Source organism: Pelobates fuscus, chromosome 2 (assembly GCF_036172605.1).
Source record: "Pelobates fuscus isolate aPelFus1 chromosome 2, aPelFus1.pri, whole genome shotgun sequence".
NCBI classification, from domain to species: Eukaryota; Metazoa; Chordata; class Amphibia; order Anura; family Pelobatidae; genus Pelobates; species Pelobates fuscus.
The window spans coordinates 28,770,036-28,789,843 of record NC_086318.1 but is presented as its reverse complement, the minus strand read 5'-3'; the positions used below and the strand labels follow the sequence as shown (position 1 = coordinate 28,789,843).

The 19,808-nt window shown below is 44.4% G+C and overlaps 1 protein-coding gene across 1 annotated transcript in view; it reads right to left on the bottom strand.

The window, feature by feature from the left end:
- LOC134586498 (hatching enzyme 1.2-like) overlaps window positions 1–17,357 on the bottom strand; it is a 505,730-nt gene extending 488,373 nt beyond the window's left edge. Inside the window, exons 1-3 of the mRNA XM_063442042.1 lie at window positions 17,261–17,357; window positions 17,087–17,108; window positions 14,820–14,861 (exon numbers count right to left, since the gene is read on the bottom strand). Of these exons, the coding sequence (XP_063298112.1) occupies window positions 14,820–14,861; window positions 17,087–17,108; window positions 17,261–17,329 (133 nt within the window). The 5' untranslated portion in view covers window positions 17,330–17,357. The remainder of the gene's footprint in view (window positions 1–14,819; window positions 14,862–17,086; window positions 17,109–17,260) is intronic.
- Between the last annotated feature and the right edge of the window lie 2,451 nt (window positions 17,358–19,808).

Below are 19,808 nucleotides of genomic sequence, written 5' to 3'. Positions count from 1 at the left end.
TTATTATTTGATCATTTGGGCAGCTGTTTTGATACTTTATTTTACACTTTGTACCCACAATATAGAGTCAGGTGATACATTATTTACATTCCACTCTGTAATGTATCACATATTCACAATAGAGAGTTCATTGGTACATCATTTATTATATTGGGTCCTTGCACACATTGTGATTTTTTATTCATTTAATGTTTCCCTTGATTTATTTTAAATATATTTATTGTATAGGAGTTGTATCTCAATAAATATAGTAATTATATTTTTTCAAACATCTATTCCTGAGCGCACATACTTTTTTTATATTCTTTTGAGCTACCACTCAATTTTAGACGCTTGTGAATGTATGTAGCTGCCAGCTCTTAATATTTGTTGTTTAATACACCTTGTATCCATTTTTCTACTCAGCACATTTCAGTGACAAGGTATGGGTCGCAAAACTGGCTTACCTGTATGACATATTCAGCCTGCTCAATGAACTCAATCTGGGCCGTCAGGGGAAAATGACAACTGTTTTCAAGTTGTCAGACAAAGTAGCTGCATTTAAAGCCAAACTGGAGTTGTGGGGACGGCGCGTGAGCAGAGGCATTTTGGACATGTTTCGGACATGTTTAGGACATTTTTTTGTCGAATGTATCGCCCAGTGTCAGTCCCTTCGGGATCCATCCCTCATTCATCTTAATAAAGGTGAGGTAATCTAGACTTTTTTGACCTAGGCGACTTCTCTTCTCAGTGACAATACCTCCTGCTGCACTGAAGGTCCTTTCAGACAGGACACTTGAAGCGGGGCAGGCCAGAAGTTCTATCGCAAATTGGGATAGCTCAGGCCACAGGTCAAGCCTGCACACCCAGTAGTCAAGGGGTTCATCGCTCCTCAGAGTGTCGATATCTGCAGATAAGGCGAGGTAGTCTGCTACCTGTCGGTCGAGTCGTTCTCTGAGGGTGGATCCCGAAGGGCTGTAGCGATGCGTAGGACTTAAAAAGCTCCGCATGTCCTCCATCAACAACACGTCTGTAAAGCGTCCTGTCCTTGCCGGCGTGGTCATAGGAGGAGGAGGATGACTTCCACCTCTTCCCCTGTTAGATTCCCGTTGTGCTGTGACATCACCCTTATACGCTGTGTAAAGCATACTTTTTAATTAATTTTGCAAATGCTGCATCCTTTCCGACTTGTTGTAATTTGGTAACATTTCAGCCACTTTCTGCTTATACCGGGGGTCTAGTAGCGTGGACACCCAGTACAGGTCGTTCTCCTTCACCCTTTTTATACGAGGGTCCCTCAACAGACACGACAGCATGAAAGACCCCATTTGCACAAGGTTGGATGCCGAGCTACTCATTTCCCGTTCCTCCTCCTCAGTGATCTCAATGAAGGTATGTTCTTCACCCCCCCCGCCACGTACAACACCACGGGTACCAGATAGGTGACAATGAGCACCCTGGGATGCCTGTTGTGGTTGGTCTTCCTCCTCCTCCTCAAAGCCACATTCCTCCTCTGACTCCTCTTCCTCACAATCCTCTTCCAGCGTTGCCGCAGGTCCAGCATGCGATGCTGATAAGGCTGTTTCTGGTGGTGATGGTGACCACAACTCTTCCTCTTGCTCTTCACGCTCATCTACGGCCTGATCCAGCACTCTTCGCAGGGCACGCTCCAGGAAGAAAACAAATGGTATGATGTCGCTGATGGTGCCTTCGGTGTGACTGACTAGGTTTGTCACCTCCTCAAAAGGACGCATGAGCCTACAGGCATTGCGCATGAGCGTCCAGTAACGTGGCAAAAAAATTCCCAGAGGCTGTCCTAGCACCCCGGTCATACAAATATTAATTAACGGCTTTTTCTTGTTGGAGCAGGCGGTCGAACATTAGGAGTGCTGAATTCCAACGTGTCGGGCTGTCGCAAATCAAGCGCCTCAATGGCATGTTGTTTCGCTGCTACTGATGTAGAATTATTAAAAAAACCTGTATTGAATTTTTGTACTAATTTGTACTAACTCCATTTTAACTTCACTTCATGACAGATTCTCCATTTTAACTACATTACATGACAGAATTTCCTAACAGCATTTAGTATAATGAATAGAGACTGTATTTTCTAGAAGGACATGACTAACACCGGACTTATTGAGTTCCTGTAACATGTAACAAAGTATAGCCAAGGCCATGAGAGAGCTGTTCTAATGAAATGTTCTTTCATAAAAAAGAACACTGAACCTAATCACGAGTCTGACATCACTAACTACCCAAAATGACGCCCAAGCCCCCCTTCCCACCAAGTAAGCCTTGTGCTGGGTAAGATGGCGCTTGAGCCATCTGTCCACACCCGTGTCCAGAATAACGCCACCTCCCGGTGGGAGGACACCTAGCTAACCACTTAGTTCTTGAGCCAATTAATAATATTGATGGGTGGACATTGACATAACCACTTAACACTTAATCCAATTAATGATGTTTATTTACTGCTATCTTGATATTCAATGATGATGTAATTTTGCTCTTATAAGGGTCTGCGAGCCCGCTTTTAATCAGATGCCATTACATTTTCTCGAAGTGCTTTTAACCTGAACTCCGTGTGTCAGTGTGAACTTACTTCTGCGTATACGCAATTTAATCATCTCAGATTTGGACAGGAACAGATAGACATTTAAACATATTTGTTTATTTCTAAATTAATCTACATCAATTTGGCGCCCAACGTGCGGCACCGGGCTATGGCCTCTGGCCGGTAAGCCGTCCTAAGGAAGACGCTGTTGGACGGAGGAATCCTGGGGGAAGGATAAGAGACTGATCACCTCTGAATACACGGTAGAGACTACTGCAGAGCCTATCCGGTATGTTCCAGCCCCTTTGATTGACCCTTCCAAGTGTCTGTGACTGCTACCGGGAGGACATCAAAGACAGGTAATATCTTGCCCGGTGTCTTATTGTTGTTACCCACCTGTTTACCTGCATTTAGTCTATCTGTTGCCTGGGTGTGTTTGTATTGGCCTGTCTCTAGCTTAAGTGCCCGGGTAGAGTGTTTATCTGTATACCCCTTTTGGGATAAAGGGGGGTGGACCTGTGGTAGTTTGCCTGGGGGTCCTCTGTTTGTCTGTTTACCCCTTTTGGGATAAAGGTGTCAGGGTACCTGTTGTCTCTACCTCAGAGGAGGTGAGATACTGAGAATTCCGTTCTCTCAGAGGAACTGACTCGCTCGTTCCTCGCGGTCGTTTCGGCCGTTTACACGCCGGACGCCTCTGATCCGCCTCCTTTTATGACGCGGCTCTAGTAGCCGACGTCATGACGATTTGCCGTTCAGACCTGTCAATCAGTCCTGAGCTCTAATCAGGATTCGTCGGGGGTGTGATCATCTATCTGGAACCAGGGTATATAATGAGGTTTTGTGTATTGGTTCATTGCCCTGTCGTGGTTCTAGCTAGTCTAGTCACTCAGCGCTCTTACCTCTGTTTTACTCTTTGGTTCTGTTCCGGCTTGTTTATTCTACTCTGCTTACCTCTGTTACCCTTTTGACCCGGCTTGTCTCTCGTTTACCTGCTCTCTCGTTCCCTCGACCTCGGCTTGTCTCTAGACCATTCTTTGCTTACTCCTTACGTTAGTCCGGCCATTCTAAGGTGCGGTATACGTACCTACTACCTGTTTGTACTCTGCGTGTTGGATCCCTGTCCCGATCCTGACAAAAGGGGGGTGGACCTGTGGGTGTTTGCCTGGGGGTCCTCTGTTGCCTGTTTACTCCTTTTAGGAGCCACGTGGCTGTGGCTGTAGGGAAAAAGGGGGGTGGACCTGTGGAAGTTTTCCTGGGGGTCTTCTTTGCCTGCTTACCTCTTTTAGGTGCTGGGTAGCTGCAGCAGTAAGGAAAAAGAGGTGGGGGGATCTGTGGAGGGGTGTAGACTCACTGTTTCCTGGGGATTCCCTCTGGTGTCACTTTGATAGCCTAGCTAGCCTCATTGTGCACATAGCTCTGCTTGCAGAGAGGTGGTACCCTCCAGCTTCGAGCGCTGAGGCTGGTGGCATTCCAATTTTATTTGTGGTGCGTGGATTCGGGCAGGCATTGCTGTCTCCATCACCACGGGGTAGTGAGACTTACGGGTGGGTCCGTAGGGGCGCTACGAGGGTGAGGATAGTGGTGGCCACACTTAGTGGACTACTGTAACGAGGGAGGCATATGGATTTCGGACCGGTGTTAGCTGTTATCCTTGGCCGCTGGTAGTGAGACTTGAGGAAGTCATTCTCCGAGCGGGGACACTACGAGGTTGAGGGAGGTGACTTTGGTCACATGAGTAAAGGAAAGGGATTACTGTTGAATTTATTTGAACTGTGATGCATGCACTGTATTTCAATTGAATTGTTGTTTTAATTGGGAGTCATTCAAACTCCTGTGTCTGTCTCTACTTTCACTTTACTTTTACTTTTTTTTTACTCTACTTCCTGTGTTATTTACACTTTCCACTCCTATTTCTCTTGTGAGAGAAGTGATTGGTCACACACTTCTCACCTCGCTCCAATCCGTGGCTACCTTGGGTAAGCGGAAATTAGTGACTAGTATACGTTTTGGGAAGACGCACTTGGGGGGACCCACCCTTCCGAGTGGCAGTCGAGCATTGTAGACGCTCTGTTTCATTTTCCTTTCCCTATATCTGGGACGCCTTTTATAGGGGGATATGGGACAGGGATTGGGTAAGCCCGGTAAGGGCTGGTTAGCGTGTGATCTAGTTGAAGATAGAGAGGGTGAAGAGATGGTTAAGGGAGTTGAAAAGATTGCTAAAGTGTGTAAAATTGCTGTGCCTTCATGTGGTAGATTGCAGCCAGAAAGCTGGCGTAGATTACTGACAGAGAAGAAAGGCAATCTTACAGATAATGATTTATTACGTACTGCAGAAGCATGGTATAGAATAGCAAAGGCTATTCAACAGGAAGGTTGGGTTGAGGAAGAAATAGATCACAAAGGTGTAAAATTGTTTGTGTATCATAATGATTATGTTGCTGGGGCATTCCCTCAGCCAGCGCCCCAAAATGGCGCCCAGGGGATGTCCATTCACAAGGTTCGGTCAGCAATAAATGACAGCCAGCTGACCATGTCCCCCACTCCCAATCCTCCCAACACCCATCCCGTCATTTCCCCTGTTTGTCCGGTCCTGAATTCTGATGGATCATTATTTTCCCCATCATCATCCCAAACATTCCCATCATCCTCATCCATCCCTGCACTACCTTCTCTGCCTAATCCTAACATTTCATCCGCCATTCCTTCCCTACGCTCTCTCTCCGTCAATAATCCTACCCTCCCACTTGCATCCACCCAGTTCTCTAACCCCTTCTCACCTGCTACTGTCAATCCCACTACACCCACTCCGGTCCCTCCTACTACACCCGCCTCTGCTAATCTCTCTCCGTTCTCTCCCCTTCCCACTCCTCCCACAGCCCAAGTTCCCACCCCTTCAGCTTCATTTCCGTACCCCGGATGTCCCACCTCCTTCCCTAATCCCTGCCCAACTAACCCGCCCTCCCCAGGTTCCGCCCAAACCCCTACCCAGATGGCCTGGCCCTACCCCTTCCCCTACCCCATGGCCCTGCCCTATCCAAACCAAGCCTACTTCCTTTCCCAAGCCACTCCCCAGACCCCGGTCACGCCCAATCCGGCACAGTCTGCCCCGGATGTGCCCACATCCAACATGGCCGCCGCTTCCTCCCTTAACCCTAACGCAGCTTCCTTTCACGCCTCCAATATGGCGGCCCCCAGTCATCCAGCACCACTAATGCCGGTACTTCCCCGTGACTACTCACCCCAAGGTCATAATCCACTGGCCACCCCAGCATCTGGGATTCCCTCATTTCCCCCGGTTCTGACACCTCAAACGGCCCCATTACTCAGAGGGGTCCAGGTCACAGACGAAGATGAGTATGAGGAGGGATCCCAGGGCTCACAGGATGCCACGGGGCCCCTGCCCCGCCGTTCCCTCGATGATCCTTTCGGGCATACAGGCCGGGGGGATCGGGCCCCTCCTAAATATGTAGCTTTTAACCCTACTCAGGCTAGTGCCCTGATGAAATCACTCCCTGACCCAGAAAAGCAACCTATGCCTTTTTACCGAGGGATAGTTCAGATTCAAAAGACTTATTCCGCAGCATGGCGTGATTTACTGAGCATTTGTGCTATTAAAGCCGGAGATGCATACTGGCCCAGCATAGCCCGCCACCTCAGTACAGATCTGCTTATAAGTGACACTGATTACCCCTCCGGAGTAACTTTTTGCAACCAACTAAAAGAGTGGGCTAAGGACAAACTTGCTGATCAGGCTGCTGGCCTTACTGATATTGTACAGGAAAAAGGAGAATCAGTGGAAAAGTTTCATGCAAGACTGTTTCAATTGTTTACAGATTTGGTATTTGATCTGACAGACAAGATCCATTCTCAAATGCTGTCCGGTGCATTTGTCCAAGGTGTAAAAGACTCCATACGAAAGGGAATCATTGCTGCACGCCCTGAATATAAAGTAGTCCCTCTGGATACCTTACTCCTAGTTGCTAGGGGTCTGGAATCTGCCCAAACTCCTAGAAGGCCCAATTCAGCTCCTCTCATGGTGTCTCGCCCCGGACCTGTCCCAAAAGGCACCAAACCCGAGGATGGATTTTGCTTTAATTGCAAAGCTAAAGGACACTTCAAAAATGATTGCCCAGAACCCAAGAAAGTGTCCAAGCCTGCTCCTGGTCCCAAGGCCTCAAAGACAGTTCCAATTGTAGAGGAACCAGATGATTAGGAAATTGGCAAGCCTGTGTCATTAACCCCTGTCATGGCAGTGTCTACAGGGGATAATGGGGGGGCCACTTGCCACTGTGACTCTACCAATTGAAGGAAAACCTACTACATTTCTTGTTGACACAGGTGCAGCCCGAAGTGTTCTACGAGAACAAGACCTGCCAGACCCATCATTTCTGTCAAATATTGATGTCTCTTGTGTAGGAGTGGATGGCCAAGACACAGTCCTTTAACAACTCCATTACGAGTTGGCAACTACCCTAGCTTGCTTGCTCGTTTTGTGGTATCCTCCACATGCCCCATTAACCTGTTAGGCGCTGATGTCCTCTCACGCCTGCAGGCATCTATCATTTTCACTCCAGATGGACAAGTAGAGTTATCTACACCTCTGTCTGTGTCAGACACCTCAGCCTTGTGCTCCCTGCCTTTGATGCTCCATTTAGAAGAACCCCATGGGGAAGCAAAGGAACTGAGGTCCAATTTCCCTGATTCACTGAAGACACAAGTACCTGCAAAATTGTGGTCCTCAGGCCCAGAGGACATAGGTCACCTAAAGGTTCCACCTGTGGTGGTGAAACTCATTCCAGGAGCAAAGCTACCAAGGAAACCACAATATCCTTTAAAACCAGCCCAAGCTGCAGCTATTTCAATTCAAATCAAAGCACTCTTGGAGAAGGGTGCTCTCGTGAAATGTGAATCAAAGTGCAACACCCCATTGTTTCCTGTGAAGAAGAAGACTCCAAAAGGTGAACCAGAGAAGTACAGAATGGTCCAGGATCTCCGTGCAGTGAATGAAGCCACAGTCCTGGACACCCCAATTGTGCCAAACCCACACACTCTGCTCTCTGGGGTCCCACCTTCTGCAAAATACTTCACAGTCATTGATCTGGCCAATGCCTTCTTCAGTGTACCCCTGGATCCAATCTGCCAATACCTGTTTGCCTTCACACATGAAATGCAACAGTATACATGGACTGTCATGCCCCAAGGGGCACAGAACTCTCCAAGTCAATTTGCAAAGGCCATGTGCTCAATCCTTGATCCATGGCAAGCAGACCATCCAAAAGTTGTCCTGATCCAGTATGTGGATGATTTGCTGCTCTGTGGAGATGACATACCCACAACAGAAGAATGTTCAATTAATCTCCTTTGCTATCTAGCAGACCAAGGATGCAAAGCTTCACTTCTCAAGCTTCAATTTTGTCAACCTACTGTCTTCCTTGGTCATTGTCTATCCCAAGGTACTAGACATCTCACCCGTGACCGAGTTAGAGCAGTACTGGAAATTCCACCTCCAAGGACTTCAAAATCTCTACATGCCTTCTTAGGCCTCATTTCCTACTGCCGAGCATGGATCCCAGAAGCCTCTCTGCTCATGCAACCACTCTATGATGCACTCAAATCAGACCCATTCTGCCTGACCAATGAGGCACTGGATAATTTCAATACACTAAAACGTGCCATTGCATCTGCTCCTGCTCTAGGCCTACCAGACTATACCAAACCCTTCAAGTTATTTGTCTCTGAAAGACAAGGCCATGCCACAGGAGTCCTTACTCAAACAAATGAATTAAGAGGCCGTCAAAGGCCTATTGGATTTTTCTCCTGCCAGCTGGATATTGTGGCCAGAGGGACCCCTTCTTGCCTTCGGGCCGTTTTTGCAGCAAGATAACTTATTGAAAAAACTGCAGACCTGGTCCTTGGCCACCCTCTAGTTGTCTTGGCCCCTCATGACATTTCTGCCATCATTAACCAAGTACAACTCAAGCATGTGTCTCCTGCGAGGCACCTACGTCTTCAATGTCATCTCCTGTTACCTGACAACATTACCATACAAAGATGTCAAGTTCTCAATCCGTCCACTCTCCTCCCACTACCTGAGGGGGGTATCCACTATGGATTCATCATGGATGAAACCTACATCTACCTTTTTACTGGTACCATCAAGAAAATGCATCCTGATTTATCCTTTCATGATGGACAAACACCTCTCTGCGAGGGAGCAGGATATGCCTTCTGTACCATGTGGTACAAACCAAACATCAGTCCTGAACCTTGCTATGAAGATGAACTCTACCATTGGGTGGAAGTGAAACTCACTGCACAAGACTTTTACTGTGACTCTGAAGGCAACAGCATGGTCTTGATTCAACTACCTTCAGAACTCAAATACTTGTACCGTCATTGGGATACTGCCATTCCACATGTCCCTGTCACCAAGTTGAAAACAAAATCATGGAATGATCTTGGGCCCATGGCAAAATTATGGGCCACCATGGATGAATCACAGCTACAGGAAAATGGCATTGTCAAAAACCCAACAACTGACCATCTTGAGGCATGGCCACGCCACGCCACTGCCGAATCCGGGATGAGGAATAGTACCTGGGGAGCTGGGGGGGTGCCGTTGATGTGGAGCAAGATGCAGCAGCAGAAGAGGACTCTGCCGAGGAGGTTATGGAAGAGGATGGAGTAGGAGGAGTAGAGGAGGTGGCAGCAGGCCTGTCTGCAAGTCGTGGCGGTGTCACCAACTCCTCTGCAGAGCCACGCATTCCATGCTTGGCAGCCATCAGCAGGTTTACCTAATGTGCAGTGTAGGTGATATACCTGCCCTGACCATGCTTTGCAGACCAGGTATCAGTGGTCAGATGGACCCTTACCCCAACACTGTGTGCCAGACATGCCATTACTTCCTTTTGCACAATCGAGTACAGGTTGGGGATTGCCGTTTGGATATTTCGTCTGGATATTTTGTCCCAATAGCTACAAATTTTTTGAATGCCTCAGACTCCACCAGCTTGTATGGTAAAAGCTGGCGGGCTAATAGTACAGACAAGCCAGCTGTCAGACGCCGGGCAAGGGGGTGACTTTGTGACATTGGCTTCTTACTCTCAAACATGTCCTTGACAGACACCTGACTGTGGGCAGATGAACAGGAACTGCTCAAGGCGAGAGACGGAGTGGCGGATGGTTGAGAGGAGGCAAGGAGGACAGCAGTGGTTGACGTGGCTGAAGATGCTGGACCAGGAGGAGGATGGCGGCTTAGAGTTTGCGTGCTGCTTGTACTCATGTGTTGATCCCATAGGCGTTTGTGATGTGCGATCATGTGCCTACGCAAAGCAGTTGTATCTAGGTGGGTGTTGGACTTCCCACGACTCAGTTTCTTTTGGCACAGGTTGCAAATGGCATCGCTGTTGTCAGAGGCAGACACACAAACAAAATTCCACACTGCTGAGCACTGCAATGACGGCATTCTGGTGGTGGACACAGCATGCGTTGATTGGCGTGCTGTCGGGCTGACCCCGGGTGCCGATGCATGCTGTCTGACTGTGCCACTAGCTCCTTGCGACGACCTCCCCCTGCTTCCAACTCGTCTCCTCCTCCTCTCTGTCTCCCCATCTGAACTTTTGCCCTGTTCTTCTTCTTGCCGAGCAGGCACCCACGTGACATCCATGGACGCATCGTCATCATCAATCGCTTCACTTGTATCTGACAACTCAGCAAAGGAAGCAGCAGCGGGTACAACATCATCATCACACCGTACGTCCATGTGTGCAATGCTGCCTGACTGAGACATATCCCTGTTATCTACATCCTCTGTCAATAATGGTTGCGCATCACTCATTTCTTCAAACGGATGTGTAAATAACTCCTCTGACATACCAAGTGAAGCGGCTGTGGTGCTAGTGTTGGTGGTGGCGGCAGGCGGGTGAGTAGTATTTTGAGAGGTGCCCGAAGCCAAGCTGGAGGAGGGTGCTGCGTCAAGGTTCCGAGCGGAAGCTGTAGAAGATTGGGTGTCCTGTATTAGCCAGTTAACTATGTCCTCAGAACTTTTCAAGTTCAGGGTACGTGGCCTCTGAAAACTGGGCATTATTCTAGGGCAAAAGGGAATCACAGCACCACGACCACGAACACGACGGCCCCTGCGGGGTGGCCTGCCTCTGCCTGTCATTTTTTTTTCGATTAGTGGTAATATGCGTGCAAGCTACTGTGACACCAGATATGAGTGGCACTGTGAACTGTCAGAGGTTGGCAGAGTACACGTTGTAGGCCTGACACACAGACGCTTGGAGACAACTAACTGCTATTCAATCTATAACAGTGAAAAAAGTTTTTGGGTTTTAAATGCACGCTATTGTGACACCAGATATGAGTGGCACTGTGAACTGGCAAAGGTTGGCAGAGTACACGTTGTAGGCCTGACACACAGACGCTTGGAGACAACTAACTGCTATTCAATCTATTACAGTGAAAAAAAATTTTGGGTTTTAAATGCACGCTATTGTGACACCAGATATGAGTGGCAATGTGAACTGGCAAAGGTTGGCAGAGTACACATTGTAGGACTGACACACAGACGCTTGGAGACAACTAACTGCTAATCAATCTATAACAGTGAAAAAAGTTTTTGGGTTTTAAATGCATGCTATTGTGACATCAGATATGAGTGGCACTGTGAACTGGCAAAGGTTGGCAGAGTACACGTTGTAGGCCTGACACACAGATGCTTGGAGAAAACTAACTGCTATTCAATCTATTACAGTGAAATGTTTTTATTTTTTTTTAAATGCAAGCTATTGTGACACCAGTGAGTGAGTGGTGGCACTGGGCAAGTGGGCACAGTATCCACTGGGAGCCTGACACAGAAGCTGGCAGGCAGGCAACTGCAATTACATTACACAAAAAAAAAAAAAACAGACTGATGTTCTAGCCCTAAAAAGGGCTTTTTGGGGTGCTGTCCTTACAGCAGAGATCAGATGAGTCCTTCAGGACTGTAGTGGACACTGTATACACTAACCTAGCTATCCATTTCCCTATCAAATCAACAGCAGCTACACTTTCCCTCCTCTCACTAAGCATGCAGCTTCAGAATTAATCTAAAATGGATGCTGTCCAGGAGGTGGGAGGGTCTGCTAGGGAGGGTGTGCTGCCGATTGGCTGGAATGTGTCTGCTGACTGTGAGGCACAGGTTCAAAGTTTACTCAATAGACAAATAGGGGCGGATCGAACCATGCATATGTTCGCCCGCCGTGGCGAACGCGAACACGCTATGTTCGCCAGGAACTATTCACCAGCGAACCGTTCGGTACATCACTAATCCCTTGATCTCGGCTATTCCTGACTATTCTTTGGTACGTTAGTCCGGCCATTCTAAGGTCCGGTATTCGTTACCTATCAGTCCTCTGTGTTACACAATTCTACTTGCTGGATCATACTGTAATCCTGACACATACATATATATATATATATATATATATATATATATATATATATGTAAAACAGGAGCACTCGCTTGGATTTTCCAATAATTTATTATAAAGTGTTCATCAACCTTAGATCAACGTTTTGACCCTTCAGGGTCTTTATCAAGATAAAGACCCTGCAGGGTCGAAACGTTGATCTAAGGTTGATGAACACTTTATAATACTGTAAAGGATCCTGTTATCTCTGTAGTACCGATCCTTGCAGCTTCTCCCGAACTCCCAGTAGAATAATAATGAAGTAGTGATTATAGCTCCCAATTCCCCCAAACATGAGTCGAGACTTCATGAAGGGGTAAAACGATCTGATTTATTGATTGCCAAACTCAGCCTTTTATGATGGTCTCCCAGCAAGGAAACTCCCACAGGGGACCTTGTGGAAAACTGTGACAAAATATACCAAACCAATCAGTTTACAGTACAATTATTAAACACACCCACAGTAACAGTGCAACCCCTCCTCTCTATCCTGGAGATAATTAACTTAAGTGGTTAGATAGAACCTAATTATCTCCAGGTAGAGAAAACATGTCCTTTTTACATTTTGACAAAACTGTAGTAAAATCCATAACTCATATTTGGCTGAACGTAGTCTCCATGTTCCACATACCCCCAGATAGCTTGGATCTGAGCGCACAATATAGACGAATAGCGCTCAGATCCCACGAATACAGTTCTCAATATCGTCGAGTAAAGTTTTTAGTTCCCCGGTTGTTCAGGAAATTGGCTCCGAAAAGAGTTCCATAACTGCAGCTACCTGGGGTCGGTCTAGCTCGTATAATAGGAAAGTCCCGAACGGTAAAGTGTTCGGGAGTTATTAACCGAATGGACAGGGACTTGGTGCGCTTCAGCGGTGTGCGGCTAAATAAGTGTCCGAAAACAGTTCCAGAGGGTCGACGACCATCTACCGCTGAGCGGTCGACGATTTTAAAATGGCGACCGCCACATGTTTGGCAAACAAACGCGGACCACCAAGCCTTTCATCAATTACCTTGCGGTTAACCGCAAGGTCTGGGTGGTAAATGAGCTGCACACGATCCTGTTGGGAGGTCAGGTGGTTCGGGAGTTTGTTTGGCTCTTTTACAAATACACGAACTAGCCAAACACACGAATATTTAGACGAAATGCTGTTTCCCTGAATCTGTCCAAACAGGGATTTCTTCACAAATACATTATTGGAAAATCCAAGCGAGTGCTCCTGTTTTACTTTGTTTATCTATTGGCCTGGAGGCACCCGGGTAATATTGTTTTGATTTATTTGTTTTGGGTTGAGTGCCAGAGTCTGGACTTATATTTATATGACACACACAGTGACACACACACAAACCCATTTTCTCAGGCACTCACAAATTGCTATTTTTATCTTTGTTTAAATCTAGTTTCCCTCTGCTCCCCTGCGCACTCTCTCTAGTGATGCCGGGGCCGCAGTGACGTCATGTCACTAAAGAGCACGCGAGGGAGCAGAGAAGAACTGCAGGAAGGTTACTGCTCCCTTGCGCGCCGTCTCCATGCTCCTAGTGGTGACCAGCTTTAAAGCTCCCTGCAGTTGCCGCCTTCAATGTTTCCATTTCGGCTTAGCAAGGTGCTGACAAATCCCAGATGCTATTTCGAAATTTCTAGATTTGTCGAGCACTGTGTATGTATGTGTGTGGATATGTGTGAGGGGTGTACTTTTGTGAGATACTGTATGTGTGTGTGTGTATGTATATATATATACATACACACACACACATACAGTATCTCACAAAAGTACACCCCTCACATTTTTGTAAATATTTTATTATATCTTTTCATGTGACAACACTGAAGAAATGACACTCTGCTCAATGTAAAGTAGTAAGTGTACTGCCCGTATAACAGTGTACATTTGTTGTCCCCTCAAAAAAACACACAGCCATTAATGTTTAAACCATATCAGAGTTTCATTTCTTCAGTGTTGTCACATTAAAAATATAATAAAATATTTTAAAAATGTGAGGGGTGTACTTACTTTTGTGAGATACTGTATATATACATGTTTTATAACTGCCCCCCCCCCCCCCACACACACACACCACACCACCTTTGTCACTGGCCCCTCATGTGCCCCCTAAATATGAATCCTGGATATGCCCTTGACTATAGTGTCACTTTAAAGCATACATAACTGCACACAATCATTAATACATCTAAATCTGGAGAGAATATAGAATCATATTATCAAAGGGATCTGGAGATATCATAAACCATAAGAACAAATGTTGAATTACACTGATGTATTGAGAAAGATATTTTTATGCTGAAACGTTGGGAATAGGGTCATAGACATTGTATACGGCTCTCTGTTTAGACTTTTGTTAATCAAGTGAGCTGTAACATGTGTTATTGTATAGCCTATGTCACTGAATAGTAGATATTATTCTTAATTTATTTCCTATCCCCTGATTCATAGTTATGAATGTAATGTATTCCAAAATTTTAATAAATGTACCTTAAATTGAAGTATCCTGTGCTCCATAGCGTTAAGTGTCACACAGTGTAATGTGGTTTTTATGACGTGGTAAGAAATGTCTGTAACCTATTGTCTACCAAGTGCTTATACTTAATATTCTCAGTACAATTTTATTCATAATTTATTAATTTGACATAGATGTAAATCAGCTTCACGCTAGTATACTTCACCCAAGAAAAATGTGATGTACACAGACATAATTTTTGGTAAAATACATTGTTTGTCAATTAAATAAAATGCAGAACTTACAATACAAACTCTCTCTCTTCATTTTAAAATCACATTAGTTACAAGACAATTACATTTCTTCAATTCTCACCTTTGTTCATTGTTAATATTCTTTCAAACGCTGTTTCATTCTCTGAGGACACAAATTACAGAGGCAGGATGAAATCACACAGAAAGTAAAATTTTTATGATTTGTCTCCCACCCTATGGCTTGAACTCACTGAAGAATATCCAAAGCCTCAAGTTAAGATTGTTGGTTCTGCTTTTCAAATGATTTAATATTGGTGGATATATTTTTTTTAATGTTTTGTCTTTATTAAAGATGTATACATTTACAAATGCAAAGACATACAGTTATAACATTGGAATATTTATAGGTGCGTTATCCCAATGCAACATTTAATACATTTCATCTATTCACTCATTCGTACTTTTAGACAAAGAAAAGAACAACAACAAAAATCAACAACAAGAAATAGAACCGATTTCTTAAAACTTAGTTATTTTCAGAGAGAGATGAAAAGATATAATATAATATGGGTCGAGAATGTGATGTCATTGTGGCTACTTGGAGGTAAAATGGTACCTTTAGTTTAAGCCAATTTACATTTCTGTTCAACATTATGTTGTTTTGTTTTTTATTTTCTTTATACTCGGATATATTACTACTATTAATTTGAGAAATATTGGTAAATTTTTCCCATAATTTCTAATATAATGAGATTTTGTCTGTTTTCTATAGAATCCTTATTGCATCTGCATTTGATATTGAATCTGGTTATTTATTTCTGGCCAAAAAGGTGATGATGGTTTCCATTTTCTGGCTATCGCAAGTTTGATAGCCATTAAAATGTGCATAAGTAATATTTTTTGTTCAGAGTTACAGTTTGGAAAATCTAAATGGAATAAGAATGTTTGGAGTGATAGTGTTGCCTGATGTCTACCTAATTGTAAAAATATATTAGAAATCTTAATTTTATTTTCTACTTGGGCTTCACATTTCCAACACATATGGTATAATGTGCCTTCTTCCTTAGAGCATCTCCAGCATTAATTTGAATATCCGTAATTAAACTTCTTAATTCTATATGGGGAGAGATACCATCTATGGGTAATTTAAAAAAAAAAGTCACTTGTAAACTAATCCTGATAGTTGCATCTCCCCATGTATCCAGTAGGAAGATGAATTATATATCTTTCCCATTTGATCATGGATTTAGCTTTCTCTGTAACCATTAGCTTCTTAACCATATATGAAGTTTTAGTAATTTGTTTATTTTTAGAATGTTTATTCATAAGATTTTCAAATGTTGAATGTCCCTCAATATCCAGAGCATCGATTAAGTGTCTTATTCTGACATAATTGAACAGCTGTTGGTCAGGCAATACAAATTGGGTTTGAATATCTGTAAATATTTTTATTTTCCCCAGAGGAGCAATTTTAGTATAAATTTGAATATTATAAGCTTTCCATTTTTATAAATCTATATCACTAGTATAGACTTGAAGAACCTCAATTGGTGTGGAGGGGATTAGTTTATTAATTTACCCAATTTCTTCTTAAATAATTTAAGAGTGATAATTGTGTCATTTACAATTTTTCTTGAATATACTTTTTTTTGTAATATTCAGAGCCGATCCAAGCTAGTTTAAATAAAAATTTACTTGAGCATATTTTTGTTTCCATAGATTTCCAGCTTGGATCGGAACTAATAAGAATATCCCATTTCAAGAATGGGATAGAAATTGCTGCAATTATAAGGCTTGGTTTAACCATTACATACAGCTGCATTTTGAGATTAATAGACGAGGATAGGATCTGGTGTTATATACATAACAACTATTTTTGTTCCCTAGCTTTATTTCAATGATTATTTTTCCTGTTTTACCTAATAAAGTGTTTATTTACTGGATACATTTTGTACAAATATAGCTGTGGGGATTTGGTTTACTGCCTCACAAGGCTCATCTTTAAGCAAGTTATTTAAGCTGCAAATATTTCATCCCCCCCCCCCCCCCCCTTTTATATACCAGCATTGAGTCCCCCCCTTGATTGGGGTGTATTCACTTTGTCTGTACATATGTTTTTTTTTAGGGTCCAACAAGCCCTTTGGTGGAGCTGGTACCACCACACTGACTTCTATGTCCCTGGCCCAACAAATTTGGATTAGGTGACAGTCTCCTTTCTGCTTTGTACATTTAAAAAAATATATCAATTAAAAACTATGAAATAATTCGAAAAGTTTATGCACAAATATTAAATCAAGGATTGAATTGAAGAAAATAATGTAAAATTCTAACTTTAACAATAAATGCTATCCATATAAGTTAATAACATGATGCTTACATAATGCTTACCATTAGGTGTATTATTAAGGACCTGTAAAAAACAAATATAATATTATTATATGAGTCCAGACTGCATAATATTCAGTCACGTACAGTCCCACCAAAGCCATTTTGCTTCTTCACACAGATAGGTATTAGTTTCTTATAGCAAAGAATGTCAGTTTCTTACAAGTATAAACTTACCTGTACAGGTAGCGTCTGGGAAATGGCCCAACCAGCGGCAACCAGCACTAGTACCTTGGTTAGCTCCATAGTAACTGCATAAAAAACTCTCTCTCTCTCTGTTGTTTCTAGTTTAAACATTAACTATAATGGACAGACCTACATATACCCAAGGAGGAGAGGCTTAGCACCAAAACTCCCTGATGGAGTGACTCCCACTCCCATACACACATTGTGATAAGAAATTACAACTCTAGCAATGCTATAGATGTTACATTTTACACAAAATAGAAATAGAGGAAAATGTATTTTAAAAGTAGGTCATTGTACTCCTGCTAATCTAATATAATAAATTCCAAATGTTCTTTTGCAATTTTTTTTTTTATTGGTTTATTATAGGAAGAAACATATCAATACTTTCTGGTAGTAATGAAGATATGCTGTTATTACATCATGTGATGATATTACTGTGAGAAAACTATTCCACTGTTAATGAGAAAATATATATTTTAAGAAGGATTAATCATTGCCCCTGATGAAGGTGCTGTTGTTAGCACAGAAATGAGAGTTGGATCAATTTGTTTTTGTTAGTCCTGGGGGGGATTGGAGGGGAGGACGGCTTGCTAGGGTGGGTTAGCTTCAGGAGCTGTAGCCCTATCTGGTTTCAGAGGTGGATAGCAGTTGTTACAAAACCATTATTTACCCTGTATGCAGTTAAGTGCTATTTTACCTTCCAGCCCTATTTGTAGCCGTTCGCATGGTTCAGCACGAATCCTTTGTGTAAAGTATAGGTGGCCGCCATTTCGGGACTTTGCATGTGTTCGCGCCCATCTTACGTGCGAACAGCGGTGTTTGCCAGCAATCGTCTGCAACTAAAAACGGAGATGCAAACAGGCGAACACCGCTGAGACCTCCAGGATAACATAACTTCGTGCTGGACCTACCGGACGGCCCGCCGTTCGGTAGAAAGATTACCCTTTACATGGGGAGTATAGCGAACCCCGGGATAACTGTGGATGGCAAGGGTTTCGTGGAGTTTTAACCGTACGAACGGAGACTGACCGCAAGGCCAAAACTTGTGGAACTATTTTCGGCCAGAAAGTCTGTGCGGTCGGTCAAAGCTTTGGAACCCCATAGCTCCCGAACCATTCATCCGAATGGGCTGATTTTCGGATATGTTGCTCCCCTGAACAAGGTGTACCCCCTGTTTTGGGGGTACATCCAGAACTTGGCTAAAAATATGTACAGCATAATTGGGTTAACTGTTTATCTGAGGGGAGGGGATGTGTGGGTTGTACTATATGTGTGATTAGTGATTTTATGCCTCCCCCTGGATGTGTTCTTTTTGTATGTAACTACAATAAAAAGCAGGCTGGGCATCCTAGTCCTGAGTTCTTGTTTGACCTTCAAATCACAGCCTTGACTCATTTTGTGGGCAGAAGGGTATCCAAGCTGTACTATAGCTAGTGGGATTATTCTACATTTTCAGGACTCGTATGGGATACTAAGGAAAGCAGCTTCTCCTCTCTTCAGCAATAGGAATCCATACTAACTAAGCGGTCCAGCTCTCAGCTAGACTGAGCGTAACATTTGGTGGCAGCGGCAGGACTATCCTGGATTTCCTAGGAGAGGTACTGAACGGATGGAGAGCGCTTATGAAAAATTGAAGCGTACGACCCTAAAGGATTTGCTTGAAAGCAGAGGGGGGTACGCCAGCAACCGTCCGAGAAGGGAACTGATCACAGAATTAACCGAACTGGATCAGAGCTTCACGATGGCAGAAACCCCGACCACGAGTAGTGACGAAAAGACCAGGATTGTTCGGGAGAGGCTCCCGCTATACGGGCCAAACCCACCTATGGAACTGGTGCAGCAGTTGATGGCAGAAGCGGACGAGGATATACGGAAGGCTCGAGCCCACGAACTCAACCTAGTGACCGCACACCGCAATGCCGAAGCACCGCAGGTAATCGTTCCTGTCGAAAATGCCGGGAGGCCCAAGATACCCTATGCGGCGTTTAGACCCTTCCTAGAGAGCGAGACAGGAATTGATGAATATTTGGCGGACTTCAAAAGGCAATGTGCCCTGCACCAGATTCCCAACAGAGAGTGTAATACCTGCGATGTGTGTCAACGAGTAGGGAGGCGATCACCCTAAAGCTCATCTAGTAAATATGCCCATTGTAGAGGAACCCTTCAGCAGGGTTGCTATTGACCTAGTGGGACCGCTGGCTACCCCTAGTCCCTCCGGTAAGCGCTACATTCTTACCGTAGTGGACTACGCTACCAGGTACCCGGAAGCTGTCGCCCTATCCAACATACAAGCGGATACGGTAGCGAATGCGCTGGTGCAGGTGTTCTCCCGGGTAGGATTTCCAAAAGAAATCCTGTCCGACCGAGGCACCCGATTTACTGCCGAATTGACCCAACAACTCTGGCAGGTTTGCAAAATTAAGTCCCTCCTGAGCTCTCCATACCACCCCCAGATGAACGGACTTTGTGAGAGGTTCAATGGGACCCTCAAACAAATGCTCAAGACGTTTACTCAGGAATACCGAGACTGGGAACG